Source organism: Myotis brandtii, unplaced genomic scaffold, assembly GCF_000412655.1.
Source record: "Myotis brandtii unplaced genomic scaffold, ASM41265v1 scaffold385, whole genome shotgun sequence".
NCBI classification, from domain to species: domain Eukaryota; kingdom Metazoa; phylum Chordata; class Mammalia; order Chiroptera; family Vespertilionidae; genus Myotis; species Myotis brandtii.
Genome location: NW_005364785.1, coordinates 94,575 through 117,227, shown reverse-complemented (window position 1 = coordinate 117,227; position 22,653 = coordinate 94,575). Strand labels below are relative to the sequence as shown.

General features: G+C 50.4%; 1 protein-coding gene across 11 annotated transcripts in view; it reads right to left on the bottom strand.

The window, feature by feature from the left end:
- Positions 1 to 22,653, bottom strand: part of PRR5L (proline rich 5 like) — a 77,070-nt gene that overhangs the window by 43,499 nt on the left and 10,918 nt on the right. For 5 of the 11 annotated variants that reach the window (XM_005872638.2, XM_014544900.1, XM_005872640.2 and 2 more), the window contains one exon: positions 951 to 1,239. In XM_005872638.2, coding sequence (XP_005872700.1) covers positions 951 to 1,114 — 164 coding nt within the window. In that variant the 5' untranslated portion in view covers positions 1,115 to 1,239. Of the gene's footprint in view, positions 1 to 950; positions 1,240 to 3,219; positions 3,289 to 10,420; positions 10,587 to 11,195; positions 11,322 to 13,714; positions 13,748 to 15,064; positions 15,402 to 22,653 lie in introns of those variants that run through there. The other 6 variants (XM_005872637.2, XM_005872634.2, XM_014544898.1 and 3 more) reach the window with 6 other exon arrangements.

The window sequence follows — 22,653 nt, the reverse complement described above, 5'->3', positions numbered from 1 at the left end:
TGCCCCTTCCGCTCCCATTCAAGTTAATCTCTTAAAGGGCCACAGTCAAGTCTCCACTCCACCTTCTCTGGGACCCCAATAGTTCCACAAGGAGCTGATTCCAAGGGTCCCAGGCCTTTTTGAAAGAACAAGGATCCAGTGAGCATCAAAACATTTCAGAGCCTCCGCTCTTTCCCCATCATAAGAGCCGCGTTCACTGAGAAAATCCATAACTTCTGACCCCAAAGCAGTCAGTGATGCTTCCAGAGAATGCTGCCTTTAATTTATCCGGAGAGTAAGTGCAGAGATTTGAAAAATAGTGGCCACAGGAGCGCAAGACAGAGCATTGATGCTCTACTCTGCTTGTGCAAAAGGTCGGGGAGACACCTTACAAAGAAGCCCAGTGTCTCGAACCACCTCAGCAAATGGGTAGCAATTATTTATCACCCTACTTGGAAATGTTAACAGCACAAAGGACTTTCTCTTTCTAGAGTTTAGACTTTCTACTCTAGATGGAGGAGTAGACATAGTAATAAAATAAACAAAACAAAAAAGCCCAGTGTCTCCTCTCCCAGCCACCTGCGGCTCACGTCACATGATGGTCTCTTATCTTTTCACAGATACATGTCTTACCTTCACACATAGGTAGAAGGTGACTTGAGTTTACTTAGATGGTCCCACCCAGGGGTCCTCTGAGTAGGGATGTGACAAATGAGCATCAACAGTCTTGTCAGTTCCCACCCCACTGCCCAGGGCTAGGTAACTGGCTCTGCTGGCCTGGAGGCCCCCGGGGTCCACTCTGCCTCTGCTAAAACAAGGACAGCTCGGATGCAGTCCCTGTAGGAAAGCCTCCTCTCTTCGTCAATTGTCCCTTCTGACGCAGAGACCTCGGAAGCAGCAGACGCCAAGCCCGGCCCCGGCCCTGCTCTGGCCCCGGCGACCCCCACCCCACCCCTGGCCGCCTCCTCTACCTGTTCCAGGCCGAGTTGGAGCTCAGCTGCAGGGCCTGGCGGGTGGCTTGGAATCGGGGCAGGTCGCTGAGCACTGGGGAGCTCATGAAGCGCGGTCTGGGCCTGCGGAAGGAGCCCATCTTGTAGACCTCGGCGGGCAGGCTGGGGGCGAAGCCGCGGGTCATAAGTCCAGGTGAGGGGACGGCTTCTCCTCTGGTCCAGAAGGTTCCGACTGCCCACGGAAAGGGCTTCTCCCAGGGTGGCTGCCTTCAGGCTCGGGTTTTCTTAAAACCACAAATTTAGCCAACACCTGGAAAGAGAGGGCGGCGTTTATTGAGAACTCCTGGGCTGAGCAGACCATGTTTTGGAGGAAGTCAGCTGGGACTTTTGAGCCAAACGATCTATAAACAACTCGAGGACCCCGCCCCCTCAATAATATCTCTACCCTGGGGGTTCCCATTTAAAAGTTTTAACAGGTCTGTTTTGGTTTAAACCAGAGGTTCTCAACCTGTGGGTCGCGACCCCTTTGGTGGTCAAACGACCCTTTCACAGGGGTCGCCCAAGACCATCCTGCATATCAGATATTTACATTACGATTCATAACAGTAGCAACATTACAGTTATGAAGTAGCAACAAAAATAATTTTATGGTTGGGTCACAACATGAGGAACTGTATTTAAAGGGCCAGAAGGTTGAGAACCACTGGTTTAAACAGTGTGGTCACCCCACAGTAGGAAGGGAGTGAAGGGGGTCAGTTTGAGACCAACCAGACAGAAAAGTGATTTCTAGTTCAGCTAGTGTTGCTCAGTGGTTGAGCATCAACCTATGAACCAGGAGGTCATGGTTCGATTCTTGGTCAGGGCACATGCCTGGGTTGCAGGCTCGATTCCCAGTGGGGGATGTGCAGGAGGCAGCCGATCAATGATTCTTTCTCATCATTGATGTCTCTATCTCTCTCTCCCTCTCCCTTCCTCTGTCTGAAATCAATATACATATATATGGCTAAGTGACCGTCCGACCGTCCGGTACCTATGACACGCACTGACCACCAGGAGGCAGATGCTCAATGCAAGAGCTGCCGAGCTGCAGTGACTTGGCAGTGGTGGTTCTCAGGTGACGCACCCCGAAACCAGAGAGGAGAGAGCCCAATTCCTTGCATAGCCATGCAATTCCACCTTCGGCTGTGGGTTATGTTGTTGCTGGGGCACTGTCAGCCCCGAATCTGGTTTACTGCACACTGGTATTTGCGTTCCATACCCTGTACGACAGCAACTTTGCAGAGTGCCCTCTCGCACTCCAGGACCCCTCAGGGGATGTCGGAGAGCTGGTTTCAGCCCAACCCCTGCAGGCCAGGCCAAGGGACCCCACCTGCCAAAGGGAGCCCGCTCACTCCACAGATGCCCTTGAACTGTGGCGCCACCCCAGGTGCAGCCAGCTGGGGAGGGAGCACGGGAGGTTGGCTCCAGGGCGTGTCCTGTCCATCTTGCCTAGTCCCATCCCGCTGGCCACCACCCGGGACCGCCTGCATTAGTCCCTGCACCGGAGCCAGTGCTGCGAGCCGGAAGACCCGAGTGTAAGTTTTCTTTCTTTTTCTCCTCCCCCGCCCCTCACTCCAAACACGCCCTTTGAGCCACAATGTTGCCCCAGGAATTTTAATTAATTTCCTTTCAGTGTGCACGAATCAGTGCACTGGGTCACTAGTAAAAATATATTAAAAGCCCTAATCGGTTTGGCTCAATGGATAGAGCGTCGGACTGCGGACTCAAGGATCCCAGGTTCGATCCCGGTCAAGGGCATGTACCTTGGTTGCGAGCACATACCCAGTAGGGAGTGTGCAGGAGGCAGCTGATCGATGTTTCTCTCTCATCGATGTTTCTAACTCTCTATCCCTCTCCCTTCCTCTCTGTAAAAAACAATAAAATATATTTAATATATATTTATATATATATTAAAAAAAGAAAGCGAAAAAAGAAAAGTGATTTCTAAGCTGTGTTTGACTGTAGTTCCCTTGCAATGCCATCAAAGTTTAGGCACTGGCTGGGTTTCTGCAGAGCCCCCAGTGTGGTGCATTAAAAGATAGCTTTAAAAAATGCCTCGAGGAGAACACAACAGCTCCTTGTCCTGGCACTGAAAGCCTTCCAGGGATGCCCTCACCGTGCCAGCCCATGTGCAGTGCTCAGGATTTCCTAAAGTATTGCTCAGTGTCTCTTCACTCGGGCACATCTCCCACCATCCCTGACCTGCCGTTCATTCATTCATCCCATCAGAACAGATTTATTATGTGTTTACCACCACCAGGAGCTGTAGGGCATCCAAAGATTTCCAAGGCCTGGTCCCTGCCCTCAAGAGGCTCCTGGTCTGTGGAAAAGATAACTGTCAGTGTATTCATTCATGCAATGAATATCTGTTGAGCACCTACTATGCAGCAGGCCCTCACTCAGGCATTGGGGATACCATGGTGACCCTGGAGAACACGACCTCTGCCCTCTGTAGCTTACAACCAGCAGGCACTGTTCCATGTCCTCATTCTATTCCCTTTCTCAGGCTTTCTGATTGTATTGACTGCTCCTCTTGCCCAGAACTCTCTTCCTTTTCCTCTCTGCGTATCTAAATCTAACTCACCCTGCAGGCTGAGTTCATGGATACTGTCCCCTGAGCAGTTCCTGGGAGACTTTATGGCTTCCTGGTTAATGGCAATGGCTTTGGAGTGACCCTTGGTTCGAGTCTTAATGAGGCCACTCCCAAGTGGTGAGACTTTGGGCACACAGAGTCTAAGAGTCCTTAGCTGTCAGCCGCCAACACCACAGGGCTGAGGAGATGTGAAATGACATACCCAGCAGACATCAGACCCAAGACCCACAGGAATTGTCTATTTCCATTCAGACCGATAGCTTTCCTTTCTTTTTTGCCTTTCAATTTTATTTGGTACTAGAGGCCTGGTGCACAGATTTGTGCACTGGTGGGGTCCCTCGGCCTGGCCTGCAGGGATCGGGCCGAAACCAGCTCTCCAACCTTCCCCGAGGGGTCCTGGATTACAAGAGGGCAGTTCTCAGGTGATGCACACCGGAAGTGGGCTCCCTCCTCTCTGGTTCTGGATGTGTCACCCGAGAACCCCAGCTGCCAAGTCACTGCAGCTCAGAAGCTCCTGTGATGAGCATCTTCCCCCTGGTGGTCATTGCACATCATAGCTATGGGTCGGATGGTCAAATGATCAGATGGTCGCTTAGGCTTTTATATATATAGCTGGGTTTCAGGTGTACAGCTTAGTGGTTAGACAATCATATACTCTACCTAGTGTTCCCCTCGATATTTCCAGTACTCACTGGCACTTACACAGCTATTACGATGTTATTGACTGTATTCCCGATGCTGCACTTTACGTCCCATGACTACTTTGTAATTGCCAATTTGTCAGACCAGTTGCATTCTTTCTTGACACCTCTACACCTGTCCTGTCAGTCTCTTATTCTTTAGTGAACCTCAAGTTTCACTCAGTGGCTTAGAGTGAGTTTTGATCCCATCAGAGTGAAGAACAAAAGGAAACATCACCGGGGTTATGGTCACTTTTTTTCTCCAGGGTTTATAGGTTAGCCCAGAAGTATTCCCACGGCCACCTCTCTCACCGGCTAACTCTGCTATGACCCAAAAACCAACGCTGAAAGAAAAGGAGACATTTTGGCCATAAATGTCCATCCTCAGGTTGAGAGGGGGAGAGGGTTTTGCATTTGAAGAAGGAGACACGGAGGTGTCACCTCCCAATTCAATGCTGCTCTGGTCAGAAGAGGAACGAGGCTGTCAGACAGGCGCTGAGGCCAGCCATCCAGAGAGCAAAGGAGGGGCTTGCAGCTGTCCACAGGCAATGGGCCCAGTGACAATGAACTTGTGAGACCGAGAGCCAAAGAGGGACTGGCTTGTCCTCCACCTGTGAAATTTAGAGGAAAGCAGAGTCGCGCCCCATTTTCTTTTCCAGTCTCCTGCCCCTCCACCCCGTTCTCAGAATGAGTCAATAGTGACGAAGATTTATCAGTGAATGCTGGGGGAGTCATCATACGCCTGCTCACATTTCAGACCCTACAGGTGCCACCGGAATTTGGAAAGATCTATACAAATCAATGAATGAGGCAAAGAAGCCCTAAAACCACAGACACCCCCTCAGATCCTGACACTGGCTGGCTTGAGGAGTTAACTTGCCCAGTAAAGGCCACACTATTAAAAGAGGGTCCATTTCCCGGCCCCTCTTTAAATGGGCCTGCTAAGTGCAATTCCTCTGTGTCATCACAGGATATGAACTCCCTTTACGAGATTCTTAAACTTGGGGTGACGGAACCGCCTCCCCTTCAGTGGCTGCTGTACGGGGAAGTAGAAAGGTGAGCTGGATGGATTCCTCCACGTGTTCACCTTCCGGCTGCCTGCCAAGATGGCCACTTCTCCAGGAGGCAGCGTGACACCAGGAGTCCCCCTCCACTTCCCACCTGGTGTCCCCCAGGCCTCCCACGCCAAGCCACGTGCATATCCAGCAAGACCCATGGGCAGCCCCATCCACACAGATGACCCTTTTCCATAATTTTCAGCCAAAAGGGGCGATGCCTGCTGCTCCCACAGCTCCCCCCCCCCCCCCCCCCCCCCCCCCCGCAACCTCACTGCAGAGGAACACACGAGGAGCTGCCTCTGACTCATGCTGCACCTGCAGAACCTACCGCCCCCAGGTCCTGGCAGGCAGAGGGCACCCGAAGCCATCTGTGTTCCCGTCACTCCAACTCTGGACAGAGCCAGCAGGCTCTACAGAGCTCTGTGGAGAGGAAGCTGCGGCAGCGGTGACAAGAGTGGCCTGAAGGGAAAAGGTGACGCACCTCATGCCCACCCGCCGCGGTGCTGGGCCCGCCGGCACAGGCTTGTCCTGGCCTAAACGTGACAAATCAGAAAGCTGCCCACCCAGGCCCCCACTTACAGGTAATCAGAGAAACCTGTCCAATGGCACCAACGCAAGTCCCCTGACTCCTGATCTCGAAGGTTCCCCAGCCCCCACCTAGGCCATCTGTGAACTCCTTGAAGACAGGCATGGGGACTTCCTCATCTCTGAAGCACACTGCGGCTGCAGGTAAGGAGGAAGGAAAGGAGAGTGACTAGGGAGGCCTCGACCGCCTGCCCGACAGGACGACGAGCACTGTCACAGTCGGAAAGCGTCACCTTCACAAAACCCCTGGAAGATCAGAGACATGAAGCAACCTGCCAGAAGTCACACAGCGAATGAGTGGCAAATCACGGACCGGCGCCCGGACTGGCCTAATGCTACAGCCCACTCCCACCTAGTCCTGCTACCAAGCTCAGCCAGAACATTGGCATCGCGCCTACCAAGTTAGTCAGGAACACTCAGTCACGAAATTTCGTATCAAAATTTGAACCTCATGCCCCTGAGATAGAGAAACTGGCATAAGGGACTCTCTGACCACATTTGATGGGGGCAAGAGGAGCAGGATGAAAGGAGAAGGCAGGGACGGCCTAAGTTGGACACCCACTCCTCCCTAGCTGTGGGGCCTGGGGCAAGTTACTTGACCTCTCTGAGCCTCTGTTTCCTCCTGCATGAAATGAGCATGCTCACAGTGGCTACCTCAGGGTTGCATTCGGATAAAATGAGTACGTATTTGTAAAGCACCTAGAACTGTGCATGGCAAACAGCAAACGCCATATCACTGCTTGTTCAATAAATAAAATAAATGGTTGTTTCTAAATCTCCAAGCAAGGTCATTAGTGGGACTATGGCAACACTTCCTCCTGCTCATGGCGACCTCAGCGAGACCTAGAAAATATCCGGGAGCAGGCAAGGTCGCTGGTCCCAGTGGTGGTCACAGTGCTGTACTGGGACCTCACCTCCCCAGGCCTTTGGCAACTCACGTGTTGTTTACTGACCCTTCCTCCAGTCTCTGTAGCATGTTCCTCAGTTTCAGAGTTTTTCTTTTCGTGTGTTTTTTTAAAAAACATGTTTTTGTTGATTTCAGAGAGGGAGAGAAAGGGAGAGAGAGAAATACAAACATCAAGGATGAGAGAGAATCACTGATTGGCTGCCTCCCTCATGCCTCCTACTGGGGATCAACCTGCAAACCTGCAACCCGGGCATGTGCCCTGACAGGGAATCGAACCGTGACCTCCTGGTTCTTCATAGGTAGACGCTCAACCACTGAGCCACGCAGGCCAGGCAGTTTCGGAGTTTTCCACAGATCATCACACTTCTAAAATTTACTCTAACCCTATAAAGCAGGTCAAGCAGAATTCTGTCAAATTAGGAAACTGAGGTTCAAACCGGCTGAGTGACGTGGCCAAGCTGGGAAGCCCTGGGTCCAGGAACCAGACTCGGCTGCAAGTCCTCCAGCCTCAGGCCTGGCCTGCCACCGGTGCCCCACCAGGCAAATCTCCTTTTCCCCCCCGTGTATGTTTAAATATTTTCATGACACATACTTTAAAAGGAGGTTATACACCCACCAGCACATACACCTCCAATAATGGTAATAAACTACCGCCAACTTAAGAAATAGAATGTTTTCATAGAAATAGAATGCGCTTCTATTTTTCTGATAATGGCAAACGTGCTGATTTGTTATAAAAAATGTAAACATTCACAGAAGGCTACCACATACAGAAAGAACGGCCTCCCTCTGGCCACGTAATAACGTAGGAAGCTCTGGCCAGAACTTTCTGAGACGACAGAAACGTTCTCCGTCTGTGTGTCTAATCTGATAGCCACGAGCCATATGAGGCTACTGAGCCCTTGAAATGTGGTTTCATGGTTGAGGGACTGAATTTTAATTTGCTTTTTAATAACCATACTCAAGTGCACACATAATATTTTAATAAAAATTGCATCACAGAAGTTCCTCGTTCCTCTTCTGACCATTTTTCCTTTTGTTCTTCACTCTGATGGGATCAAAACTCACTCTAAAAATGTGGGTAATTTGTTCTTTCCTTTTAATAATACATCATGGACGTCTTCCCATATCACTTGCTATACATTTACCTACTTCATTATTTTTAACTAGAGGCCCGATGCATGAAATTCATGCACTCGGGGCAGGGGGGGGGGGCTGTCCCTCAGCCCCGCCTGCGCCCTCTCGCAGTCTGGGAGACCTCGGAGAAGTCCAACTGATGGACATCCTTAGCACTGCTGTGGAGCGGGAGAGGCTCCCGCCATCACCACTGTGCTTGCCAGTCGTGATCCTGGCTTCTGGCTGAGTGGTGCCCCCCTGTGGGAGCGCACTGACCACCAGGGGGCAGCTCCTAGATTGAGCGTCTGCCCCCTGGTGGTCAGTGCGCATCACAGTGACCCGTCATTCCGCTGTTCGGTCGATTTGCATACTAGCCTTTTATTATATAGGATAGTTTAACTATTTCATTTAAGGGTTACCATACTTCATTTAACCAGTCCCCTACAGGTGAATTTTCAGTAGTTTCTAGTTTTTGTTACCACAAAGAATGAGCATTTTTGTCAGTCTTAGCAACCGCATGACCCTTTGTGTGGATGCATTCCAGAAGTGGAACTGCAGGGTCAAAGTGCCCGGGAATTCTTAGCTAGTGACACCCGCCCCCTGCAGAAAGGAGCCGAGAGGCACCAGGCCTGGAGCTCCAAAGCATGAGCAGTCACTAGAGGCTTTGGAATCAGACAACCCCTGGCATCAACGCTTACTCTGCCACTCACTGACTGTGGTGGGAAGAAAAACTGGCGCCCCAAAGATATTGTCACTTCTTATCCCCAGAACCTCTGAATATTACCTTCGATGGCAGAAGATGTGATTATCGGGGGGCGGGGGGGGGGAGCTATAAATATAATCACCTGTATCCTGGTAAGAGGGATGCAGAAGGAGATTGGAAACAGAAGAGGGAAAAAAAAAAGCAAAAAAAAAACACAGAGTTTACATCATGGACGTCTTCCCATATCACTTGCTATACATTTACCTACTTCATTATTTTTAACTAGAGGCCCGATGCATGAAATTCATGCACTCGGGGCAGGGGGGGGGGGCTGTCCCTCAGCCCCGCCTGCGCCCTCTCGCAGTCTGGGAGACCTCGGAGAAGTCCAACTGATGGACATCCTTAGCACTGCTGTGGAGCGGGAGAGGCTCCCGCCATCACCACTGTGCTTGCCAGTCGTGATCCTGGCTTCTGGCTGAGTGGTGCCCCCCTGTGGGAGCGCACTGACCACCAGGGGGCAGCTCCTGCATTGAGCGTCTGCCCCCTGGTGGTCAGTGCGCATCACAGTGACCCGTCATTCCGCTGTTCGGTCGATTTGCATACTAGCCTTTTATTATATAGGATAGTTTAACTATTTCATTTAAGGGTTACCATACTTCATTTAACCAGTCCCCTACAGGTGAATTTTCAGTAGTTTCTAGTTTTTGTTACCACAAAGAATGAGCATTTTTGTCAGTCTTAGCAACCGCATGACCCTTTGTGTGGATGCATTCCAGAAGTGGAACTGCAGGGTCAAAGTGCCCGGGAATTCTTAGCTAGTGACACCCGCCCCCTGCAGAAAGGAGCCGAGAGGCACCAGGCCTGGAGCTCCAAAGCATGAGCAGTCACTAGAGGCTTTGGAATCAGACAACCCCTGGCATCAACGCTTACTCTGCCACTCACTGACTGTGGTGGGAAGAAAAACTGGCGCCCCAAAGATATTGTCACTTCTTATCCCCAGAACCTCTGAATATTACCTTCGATGGCAGAAGATGTGATTATCGGGGGGCGGGGGGGGGGAGCTATAAATATAATCACCTGTATCCTGGTAAGAGGGATGCAGAAGGAGATTGGAAACAGAAGAGGGAAAACAAAAACAAAAACAGAGTTACAAAGAGGAGAAGGTGATGTGAAGATGGAGGCAGAGACTGGAGGGATGCAGCCCCAAGCCAAGGAAGCTGGAAGAGAAAAGAAACCGATTTCCTATTATCAGCTAGAAAATGATATGCTGGGGGGGGGGGCTGGGGGGTTGTCCCCTAGAGCCTCTTGAGGGAATATGGCCCTGTGACACCCTGATTCTGGTCTCTTGACCTCCAGAACTGTGAGAGAATAAATTTCTATTGTTTAAAGCAGCCACAGTTGTTACTGCAGCCACAAGAAAGGAATACACTCACTGTGGGACCACTCTGAACTGCAGTGTGTACATTTGAAAAGTGGGAGTAGGAAGCCACCTTGGCGAGCCGTTGTGGCGATGAGAAACATTGCCTATGCAGTGCCTGCCAGGATCCCGGAACTATGCAGGTGCAAGACACAGGTGCAGTGGAGGGTCAAGCGAAGGTGCCAGCGCCAGGCTTACTGTGTGACCCGGGCATGTAACCTGGGATTGCTAAGGGGTTGGATGAGATGATTCAACTACGGTTTAAAATAGTCCTGGCCTGCGGTAAGTGCTTGGTAAATGGTACCTATTGTTTATTTTTGTTACCACCATCTAGGGCTGCCGTAACCAAATACCACAGACTGAGACTTAAACGGCAGACGTTAATTTTCTCACAGTTCTGGAGGCTAGACGCTCAGGATGAAGGTGGCAGCCGGCTTGGTTTCTTCTGAGGCCTCTCGCCTTGGCTTGCAAACAGCCACCATCTGACTGTGTCCTCACGTGGCCTTTCCTCTGTGTGTGAGCATCCCTGGCGTGTCTCCCTGTGTGTCCAAATCTCTTCCTATGAGGACACCAGAGAGATTGGATAAGGGCCCACTCTCACGACCTCATTTTAACTTACCCTCCCCTTTGAAGGCCCTATCTCCGAATGCAGTCACATTCTACGGTGCTGGAGGCTAGCTCTTCAACATAGGAATTTTAGGAGGACGCAATTCCACCACAACTACCACCATCATCGTCGTCCTCGTCGTCCTCGTCATCATCATCACAAAAAGTTCTTTATCTAATGTCTCTGAGTTAAAGAAACCAAAGTGTTGCCCTAGCTGGTTTGGCTCAGTGGATAGAGCGTCAGCCTGTGGACTGAAAGGTCCCAGGTTCGATTCTGGTCAAGGGCACATGCCCAGGTTGTGGACTTGATTCCCAGTAGAGGGTGTGCAGGAGGCAGCCGATCAATGGTTCTCTCTCATCATTGATGTTTCTATCTCTCTCCCTCTCCCTTCCTCTCTGAAATCAATAAAATATATTGGGGGAAAAATAAAAATAAAGAAAAAACGGTCTTTTGGTAGGTGTTCTCTTTTGAAGAACCAAGGCGGTTAACTTTTAGGAAAATGTGCTTCTAAAGTGATTTCAAGGTTAAGTTTTTGGTGCTTAAAGGGTTCGCTTCCATTACCTGGAAAGCTGGGGTGCTGGGCTCGTGACGCGCTGTGGCGGTCACGGGGTGACTGGGCCTGATCACTCCCCTCAGTCTCCAGGCTCACCTTGAGAACCTCCACGCTCAGAATCCAGGATGTGTTTCCTGGACAAAAAGAAGGTGGGATCTTGCTTTCTCATCCCAGCTGCCCGGGCCAGGGCACAGGGAGCGGGCACAGCCAGCAGGCGGGGCCAGCGGGCAGAAGAAGGTGGTACCCTTCGTGGAAAATGCAAATGAATTCCACTAAGGCACCGACCCTTGGCTCTGAAAAGGGAAGTCGAATCATGGCACAACTTGAAATAAAGAAGTGGGAGGCTTGTAATGACTGAGGCTTCCAGGAAAAAGCCACTCTGCGCGTAAGTAACAAAGAAGTCAAAGAAAACAGCACAGTCTGATGTGGCGGCCTGAAAAGGAGGGAAAGCCAGTTCCCAGGAAACCACCCAGCCAGCCCGTTTCACAGGCGCCCCTTGGGAGCTCCCGCAGTCAGGAGGCCCAGCGTGGGGCTCTTCCCCGTTCCGGGACAGGGGCAGGGAGACCAGTGTCTTCAGCCACCGGGACTCAGATACTGTCATTGACCTCGACCCATCCACTCGAACTGCAGCCGGAATTACCTTTATCATGACGACGAGGTTGAGAGCAACAGGACCCTTTAATGAGGCCAACTGTGGGACAGGCACTCGACATGTATCATTTCCGTGTTTTTAAAATGAATGGAGAGGGTCTCGACCAACCATCGTTAATGAAGTAGGTTAGAATAGAAAACATCAGAGCGCATCGATCATATGTTGGGGAGACATGTAGGTTACATGTGTACTCATGTGAACCCACAGGGAATGTATCACATACTTCACACTGTACGTAGCAGTCAAAATGTATGAGAGCCCCCATGTCTGATCTTCACAACCTCCAGGATACTATTACCATCCCCATGTTACAGAGAAGGAAATGGAAGTGCCAGGTGATTAACTTGTCTAAGGTCATACGGCTTGTGACAGGAGGTGCTGAGGCAAGGACCCAACAGTCCAGAGCCCACTACACTCACATCACCCTGCAGCTTCAATGCCTTCAAAGGTTCCATCGAGCTCTCAGGATAAATCCCCAAACCCTATCCTCACTCCCTCACCTCCCACCACTGCATGCCAGCTCATTGGCCTTCCTTCATTTCCTCCAACACCACCTTCCCTACCCCAGGACCTTTGCACATGCTGTGCCCTCTGTGTGAAATACTTTCCCCCAACTTCTCCAGGTTCAAACCCGCACACATATTATCACCTGTTCAGAGGCCCTCCTTCACCTCTACCCCTGATTAGATCACATCACCCCATAGACCACCCTCCTCACCTCCTTTTTTGTCCTGTCACAGTCTACCACAATAAATGACTATGGATCTATTTCTTATTGCTTTTGTTCAGTCCATAAGGGCAGGGACTATGTCTATCTTGTTCTCAGATGCATCCCCAGGGCTTACTGCAGTGCAGAGATTCGCAGATATTTGATGAATGAGCAAAGGAACCAGCCATGCGAGACGAGCTGTGGCTGGGAGGGACACAGGAACTGTAAGCAAGTATCACCTGAGAACACCAACACCCAAAACTAGGGCTTTACCGATGCAAATATCCTGGTTTTGAAATTAGATCATTCTAGGTTTAAATCCAGCCTCTACAATGTATGAGCTGCGTGACCTGGGTAAATGACTCAAACTCTCTGAATCTTGTTTCCTCGTGTGTCAAATGAGTGTGAAACTGCTCTCGACGTTGTGAAGATTAAATAAGACAGCTTAGATTGTAGCCTGGCCCATGGCAGGGTCCCAATAAAACTGTAGCTAGCATTAACATTTTTATAAAACACTGTGTTCTTCACTAAACCCTCACAGACTCCAAAAGGTGACACAGGGCCAGGGTATGGGGCAACGGGCCCTCTCACACACTGCTAGGGCAGCAGTGTGGGGCAGCTGCTATGGAGGGAAATTTGACAAGACCGACCGAAATGACAAAAGCTACCGCCTCTGACCCAGCAATTCTACTTCCAGGAATTTTACTCCAGGCGTGTCAAGTGACCCACATAACAAGGGATTTTACTGCAGCCTTCTTTGTGACGGGAACAGATGGGAAAGAACCTAAATGCCGGGCAACAGAGGGCTGGCTGTGGGACCTAGCGTGTCCCCTGCGCTGGAACCCCATGCAGCTCAAGGAAGGGTGAAAACTCTGCCTCGATCGGGGCGCTCTCCAGGGGACACACTGAATGCAAGGGTGCTAAAAAGCTAAACGCAGAACCGTGGGTGTACACATCACGCCACCATCGACATAAAAGAAAGATGAGAAGAGCGTTTACATAGTTCATCAAATGTGAGTAAGACGCCTTTGAAAGGACCCGCCGGAAACCGCTAACACTGGTTTCCCGGGGGAGGGAGCTGGGTGGCAGGAACACAGTGGAGATGACTTGTCTCTATAAACCTTCCTGTGCCTTTGGATCTTGAAACATGAAAATGTAGGACTTACCCAAATACGTAAGTGAGAACAACCATGGGCCCCCTAAAAAAGAAAGACAGAAAGATAGCTTATAGGATTTGTTCAATGTCGCTCAGCTCACGGAGGGAGTCAGGCTTCCAACTTGGCTTCTGATCTGATCCCAAGCTCAGCGCTCTATCCATTACAGTCCGTCCTCTCAACACCCTCCCCTCCCACCACGGCATGCCAGCTCCCTGGCCTGCCTTCATTTCCTCCAACACCACCTGCTTACGGGAGGCAGCCACGACTCGGTCCAATCTGGTTTTTACCGTCTCAGGATAGAAGCCCAATTTTTGCCAGGTCTGACTTTTTCAAGAAATCCATATTTTTAGAAATGCAAAATCACCCGATTTTTGTGTACGTGTTGGCGATGAATTCACCAAGCCGACGGGCACTTCAGGAGCCTGACCTATAGGTGTGTGACCTTTATTTGATCCCATCCCAGCTATGGCCACCAGCCTTCTCACACCTTTTACCCAAGGCCTACGCTGCCACTGTGGGCTTGGGCCCGTCCCTTCCCTTCCCTGGGGCTTCTGACTTATCAATTCAGAGTTCAGCCTAATCAATGGCCATGATGATCTCTCAGCATCGCCAGGTATACAGTCAGCCCCTGCCTGAGAGCCCTGGTCACCTCTGGGAGAGCAGGTGGCACAGCGCAAACCCAGAACCTTCTGCTGAGGCTTCACTCCCACCTACCACAGCATCTAGTTGGCCAGCCTCTCAACTGACCAGCTCTTGGTCTCATCTCACTCTTACCCCACCACCAAGTCCCCAATTCCCCTTTTCGTTGAACCCACAGATCCACAGTTCCAACAGGCAAGCCAGCAGCACCCGGGCTGTGGCTGAAAGAAACACACAGCGAACAGAACCCACCAAGCCAACCTGAGAAACTGGGTCTGAACTCCACACCACACACTACCCACTGGATGGAAACCAAATCAGAATAGGTTTTCAAGAGCAGTGAGACCATTTTGCAAATCAATTGCCTATCATAGACTGTTGTATTATATTTACTGCTGATAAGAATATAGTTTCTACCATCACAGGCTGGACATGATGGTCAGAGGGCACCAAGACTCTTGGCATCTGACATCTCAGTTCATTTCCACCCTACACCAGTGAGGTAGGTTTTATATTCCCATTTTGTAAATGAAGAAACTTGGGAATTCAGTTGCCCAAGGTCAGAAGACTGGTAAGAGGGACCCGGAGTCAAATACTATCTGACTCCAGGCCCTGAGCTCCTAACCCCTCTCTGTTAAGCAACACTGTCTGCCAGTGCAAGAGAGGAGAGCTGAACGCCACCCGCGGCTTCCTTCTTAAAGGTCGCCGACAGCTTCTTACCTTGTCCAGGCAGCAAGCGCGCGCTCTCTGCCCTTACAGGAAGGAGGCTGTTTCTTCACAGCACTTGCGAAGCAAGCTGAAGTCACCGTGTTTGTTCACTTGTTCACCGTCTGACCAGCCCTGAGAGCATGCAAGTTCCTCAAAGTCACAGCCCTTGCCCGGCTCGTTCACTGCAGCATCCTGCTGTGAGCGCAGCGCTGGCCACAGGAAAGGTGCCCAGTAAGTAGTCTTGAGTGACGGAATGAAACGTGGACTTTCAAGCCACCAGGGAGAACGGTCTTCCCATTTCCAAGGGACCAGAAACATCCCCTTCACCGTGGACTGAACTCAGGTTCACCTAAGCATTATTATGTTTTAAATAATTTTATTGATTTCAGAGAGGGAGAAGGAGAGAGAGATAGAAACATCAATGATGAGAGAGAATCATCGATTGGCTGCCTCCTGTACACCCCCCACTGGGGATGGAGTCCACCACCCGGGCACGTGCCCTGACCGGGAATGGAACCGGGACCTCCTGGTTCATAGGTCGACGCTCAACCACTGAGCCACGCGGGCTACCTAAGCATTATTGAACGTGGCCCCTGGGTCTGTTTGCTGGCTAGTGGAGCCTACAAACTTGGCAGAGGACACACGCCTTCTGCATAGTGCAGCCTGTTTGTTTTGATCGAGGACCAACTTCCCAACTCTTAGGAGACAAAGGCCGGCCGGAGACAGACACTCACTTCTACAAAGAAGAAAATGTTAAGGTCACGTTTGGACTACGGAAAAGGCTCCCCAGGAAGAATGAGACAAGTTTCTCAGCACTTCACTGGAAACCGAGAGCAGACAGAAGAGCCTGGAAGTCTGAATGTGTGAGGCAGTACACGCTGCGCGCACAGGATGCAAGCTTGAGTGTCTCTGTCTGCTTAACAGCGTTCGCTAAACATCCACAGGACTCCAGGCACTGACAACTGAGACCCGTCGTCTAGCAATGATCATTTCATCACCCCATCACCATCCCCCTGGCCTGCAAGCCACTGTGTAATCACCAGAAACCCCCTCCCTCTCTGCCACCCCCCACCCCCGCTTTGGTACCAGTCAAGCAAAACTGTGGGGAAGAACCACACATCTTATTTACTCATCTCTAAACCTCACGTTTCTCCGAGTGCAAATCGTTTGGGCGTGGCCCGGACACACCGTCCAGGGTGATTCTGCAGTGCCTGGCGCAGATGATAAACCAAAAGTCTAGACATCAGCCAGCGGGAGCTTAACTGGCCATTATGGGAGCAATTACATTTCTGACACGTAACATACACAAAACCTCGGTGGGGGACAGAGCAGTCCAACGCTACTGTCTGGCAGCCAGCGGGAGTTTTAACGACGGGGAAATGTGCTCTAGACGGACATGTGCTACTTATTAAGACTTAGCTGCGCTCTCTCAGCCGCACGGACAGATGAAACGCCTGTTCAGAAGACAAGGAGATGAAGGGGAAGGAACCTTCTCCAGGGTCACGCCGTCAGGCCTGAGAGCCTTGAACATCGGGGGGTCAAAAAGCCGAATGGGCTCTCAGAGGCATCATTGCCCGGAGGTCACAAGTTCGACTCCGGTGCATTCAACACCAGACATGGAAGGCCCATGGGGTGCCAGGATCTGAGGAGAGGAAGCCGTTTGGGGCAAAAGAGAAGGGAGTATGGGCTCCCCTGCCCCAGGGGCTCCGAAGCTCACAGGAAACACTCCAAAGCCATGTTATACATGCGGCTGGACACACCAAGGGCTGTGATTGATGGGCAGTTGAAACAAGACGGAGGCAGAAAGGTGACATCCCCTTCTCGAGTTACAAGGCAAAACTAAGGCAAGGTCAACCGAAAAAGGTGAGGCCTCCATTGCCTCTTCCTGTTCTTCGGGAGAGTGTGGCCCGTGGGGACTGGAAAGGACATTTGGGTGGTTTAAGAGCTTTTGGGAAACTTAGAAGGAACTGCTTGTCCTGTCAGTCAATGATATTTTTCATTATCTCAGAACACCACAAAAGGATTACCATGTTTGCCCGCTAATTCTGACCCCAGATGTTTACAATGAAAGTGGCCACGCGGCTCCCAGGCAGTGGGCCCCAGCGGCCAGCAGCCAGCAGGCCGCAGCAGAGTTCTCCAAAGTGACGGCAGTGGCTGACGTGGCCTCCCCAGAGACAACTGGGGAGCGGTCCCAAACCAGTTCCAGAGCTGGGTTCAGAATGAAGCAGCAAGTGTAAAAGGCTTTCCCCGGAGGATTTACGCAGCTGAGGTCATGAGCAGGTTGTGGCAGGGTGGCAGGCAGCTTAGCGCAGAATAATGCAGACACATATCACAGCCCTTGCTGGATTTCTGCCCCAGTCCTTGGGAAAAAGGCAAAAAACAAGTTCGCTCAGGTATTCTCCCAGGCTCAGCTTAAGCGGACACCTAGTCTAGCTCCTGAATGGCCAGGGAGCCCAAGTGCTCCCTTAACCCTAGTCTTTGCTTGAGATCTAACTGCTGACACAGAGGCCTTCAACAAAACTCAGAATCTGGCCTTGGCCGGTGTACCTCATCAGTTGGGTGTCGTCCCATGCACTGAAAGGTTGTGGGATTGATTCCAAGTCAGGGCACATGCCCAGGTTGCAGGCTCGATCCCTGGTAGGGGGCATGCATAAGGCAGCTGACGGATGTCACTATGGTTCCTCTCTCTCTCTAAAAAGCAATAAACTATTAAAAAAAGAAAAACAGAACCCGACCTGTGTCAAAAAGAACCAACAAACTGGAGGGTGCATGACAGAAATCTACACCTCAGAATTGAGGAGAGGGAAAGAGATGAAAGCCTGGAGAAGTAAACAGATGCTTTTATGTAACCTATGATTCTACACAAAATAAACTGCACAAATAATTACCCTAGGCAGTTTTTGGGCAGGAACGGGGTAGATGTTGACCAGGTTTTCCCATAGGCTATGTTCAAGAGAGAGAGAGAGAGAGAGAGAGAGAGAGAGAGAGAGAGAGAGAGAGAGAGAACACGAGAACACGAACTGTCTGGGGAGCTCAGTTGGTTAGATCGTTGTCCAGATACACCAAGGTTGCGGGTTTGTTCCCCAGTCAGGGCACACACAGGTATCAACCAATGAGCGCATAAATAAGTAAAACATTAAACACTTCTTTTTTTAAAGCGGGAGAGAGAGTCTTGGCTGCTGTGGCTCAGTTGGTTGAGCGTCATCCCATGCACCAAGAGGTTGCCAATTACAGGTCAGGGCACACACCCCAGTTTCGGGCTCAACAGGGAGCATCATCCCATGCACAGGAGGCAGCCAATAGATATTTCTCTCTTATTGATGTTTCTCTCACTCCATCTCTCCTTTCCTCTCTCTCTGAAAATCAATAAAAACCTACTTTAGTAAAGAGGGAGAGAGATCTTTTGGTGAGTTTCGTAGCTCCCCAAACCCTTCAAGGCACAGTTGACCCATGAGCACATGAGGCCCTGGAGAACAGGGTCAGGCCAGCGAGGCATTCCCTCAGGGTCAGGCTTACACCTTTGATGCCTCAACTTGCCTCAGCCAAGTCCCATGCCCACACACCACCCACTTTGATAAGGAATACTCATACCTTTTTTCCAAAGCTCAAACACACAGTAAAGGTGGTTGGTTTCCATTCTAGGCCTAACCTTTTACTACGGGGGGAGGGAGGGATGGAGGGGGCGATGAATAAGCCACACTCTATCCCAAAGGCATCACTCAGGCGTCCTTAAATTTCTGACCAAGAACTTGGTGAACAGTTTGCTCTCCAGAGGCTGGCAGAGCCGGCTGCACCTGGCTGTGAGCTTCTGCTTTTTAAAAAATATATATTCATATTGATTTCAGAGAGGAAGGGAGAGAGATAGAAACATCAATGATGAGAGAGAATCATTGATCGGCTGCCTCCTGCACCCCCCACACGGGGAATCAAGCCACAACCTGGGCATGTGCCCTGACCGGGAATTGAACCGTGACCTCCTGGTTCATAGGTCGATGCTCCACCACTGAGCCATGCTGGTTGGGCAAGCTTCTGCTTTTTAATGAAGCCAGTATATATAATATGTACTATCCTGCTACAGATATATAATATGTTTAAAAAGCGGTGTGTGTGTGTATGGGGCGGGGGGAGGCAGAGAATTTCCTTTATACATTTGAAGAATAGCAAAAGCCTCCCAAATCCCAGAACACGTTAGAGCTGGAACAATCGAGAGTTTTAAAAAAATAAGTCAAATTTAATAGGCCGTTTAAATTCCTAGTTGATGGTAATTAGAGGGTAAACACTATTTCTTTAAACCCTGCCAGACAGAACTTAATCCAATTTTGGTAATCGGTAATCTTTGCTTTTTTTCTCTCTCTCTCCCTCCCTCCCTCTCCTCTAAATAAAATGCAAGAATTGACCTACAAAAGCCATAAACTGGCAAAGCATAAGAAAGGAATATTGAAAGAGAGTGATTGGGCAAATGTTAAAGGGCCAAGTCCAATGAAAATGAAAGCATGTCTCATGGGGCTCCCTAATTTATATGCCAAAGGAGGTCAAGGGGACTTCCCCCCACACCACCACCGTCTTCCCCTCTGGGCACCTCGTCTGGCATGCCAGTCGCCCGGTCCTGCTCTGCAACGTGACAGCCATCCCCTGCCAGATCAGTGCTAGTAACTCTATAGTCACACTTCCTACAGGGCCTCTCTCCTTCTTCTGCAGAATAACTACTGTCAGCATTATCCTGACCGTCCCTTCAGTTCCCCCGCTGTCCACCCACCTCCTGTCCCCTCATTTCAGAGCTCCTGCACTGCTCTGGTCCTGACTTCCGATCCAGAAACTTCCACGTGAACCACTAGGCCCTTCCTGAGTACTTGGGACCCTGGGTTCTTCATGGAAGCCCATCCAGGTTAGATGTCAAAATGTCCTGGGAAGAACAAGGAGCTTAGGTTAACGGCTGTGTGACATTAACTTAAGTTATGAACCTCTTTACACCTCCGTTTTCACATCTTAACGCAGAGAATAGAATATCTATCTGTTCAGGTTGTTGGGTGGCTCAAATAACATAACCGTGGCTGTACCTGGCTCACAGTATTTGCCCAATACATAAGTTAGCTCGTTTAACTGGATCAAAGCAAACCTTAGATCTCCAGCCCTTAACAAACACGTAAATTGACTCAAGTTCACCTCTAATGCCCCATCATCACCTTGCACCATCCACGCTCCCATCTTCCTTATAGGCACCAAAGTGGAATCTCCCCTTGTAAAACCGTGCCTTCTGCTTAACCGGTCACCGTTCTCTCTGTTGCCAAATTCCTAACCCCATCCCCCATAAAACCCCACAAAATGTTTGATTCCCAAATTTCAGCAACTGAGATATTACTTCACACTGGTTGTTTCTGTAAGCTTTGCTTTTAACAAGCATTTACATTCTGCATGTAGAGGCAACTCAGGGAACAACCTTTTAATGATGGATGTTAAACACAGTAGGGGACTTTCAGAGGGACTCGAGCTCTATTTCTCCAATCAATTCTGTATTGATCTAGCTCTGCAAAAAGATTAAAAGAAAAAAGGCTGCAACTCAATCAAGATTTTGGTACATTTTACCTTGCACAAGGGCAGTACACAGGGAAATATATATACACATGCATACAAACCCTTAGGGTAGAGAAATAATTAAGAAAGCCACGAAGTCCTTACTAAACTCAATTTTCTATTGATAAATAGTTTAAATATTGCATATAGATCATCAATGAACAAAAAAGATTATGACCTATAGGTCTGGATTGCCAGCATGAAGTTTTCACATAGCAGTGTAACAGGGTTCTAAAGACAGTATTAGGATTTTTTTCTTTTTAAATATGTTTTTATTGATTTTAGAGAGAGGAAGGGAGAGGGAGGGAGAGAGACAGAGAGACAGAGAGAAACATCAATGTGAGAGAAAAACATCCAGATGCCTCCTGCACACCCCCCACCAGGGCTCCAGCCCCAGGCATGTGCCCTGACCAGAAATCGAACCAGCAACCTTTCAGGGCATGGGATGACACCAACCAGGGCGTATTTTTTTTTCTTTTAATAATTGAGCCATTCTGTGTATTATGAGGAAGGAAGGAAGGAAGGAAGGAAGGAAGGAAGGAAGGAAGCAAGCTAGCTAAGGGGTTAATCAACTATACTCTAATCAACAGCTGAGGAACTGAATGGAGAGACAGCTCCAGTACAGGCTGGCACTGTAAGCCTGGCATAGTCAATCAGGAATCCATTCTCAACTCCACCTCGTGTGTGTGTGTGTGTGTGTGTGTGTGTGTGTGTGTGTGTGTGTGTGACGTTGAACAATTTTAAAATAGGGAACATTTTTGTAATGTTTAAATACAGACTATTATTATCGAACTCTTACCCATTGAGATATACGCCCATAACCCTCTGGATCTGAAACAAATGAGGTCTCATTCAGAAACAAGCTCGTCTGAACTGAGGCCTTGAGAAATAAGCCAACTGGACAAACTTCTCTCGAATGCCTTTCTTTTTTACACCATTAATGCTTCTGGCTGTTAGAAGCTTCACTGAAATACTGAAAGGACAGTGGTGGGGGTTGGAAAACCGGACGACAACTTGTGAATGGACCAAACATTGTTTCCTTTATCTGCTGCATACCTCCTAGGCTCTGCGCAGCACCCCAGGTCAGATTCTGGGGCTCAATCCTGCAAGCAGAGAAGGCAGGCCAGCCAGGCTAGCCGCCCCATTCTCAGTCGCACTAGGAACCTCACCGCGAGCTAAATTTAAAATGTGGCTAAATTCGTTTCTGCAAGCTCTGTTTCCCCTCCTGAGTCACTTGCCGCTGCCTGTTGTCAATAATAGAGCTTTCCAGCCCAGAACAGTGTACCAGAGCCCTGCGCTGTGACATTTTGCTGCATGTAGGCCAACGAAATGTCAAGTCTGCAAAGCAGGGTGGTCGGAGTCACCAAAGGGGGGGCAAAAGGGGGAAGTCTCCCAAGCTTGATCAGTGAGCACCTTTGGTGCGAGTGGAGGGCAGAGGTTGGAGGTCACTGGACCTTTAGCGTCCTTGACTGCTTTGGTCCTTTGCAGGGGTCATTTGAATGTGCCCGTCCCTCTGGCCCAGAACTGCGCCCCAGCAAGGGCGCCTGGAGACTCCGGCCTAGAGCTTTGTCCGTGCGGGTCTTGCAAGCGACGTGCTGCGGAGCCGCGGCGCGGGAGCCGAGCCGTCTGTCTAGCGAGCGCATCGCAGTAATTGAAACCGTGCGCACCGCGGGGCCGCCGTGGTCTCTATAAACACCGCTTTTCTGCTGACGCACGGAACGCGGGTTCCCGCCACCGCGGGGGCAGAGGCGGCGGCGTGTGACCGAGGGCAGGGGCCGGGTAGAAGAGGGGAAAACCCTACTGCCGACCAGGGAGGCACCCCAGAGCCGAGTGCTGAAGCACGGTTGGCGAGTACACAGCCCGATCGGATCCGGGGCGGCAGCGGCTGGGAAGAGGGCTGGGAAGGGAGGGTCCGAGCGCTCGGTCGGGGGCTCCAGAGCGCCCCCTGTGCGCAGTGAGCACACGGCGCACGCACAGTAGGCGCGCAGGCGAAAGCCTAGCCAAATGGAGGGCGGGCGGGAAAGATGAAG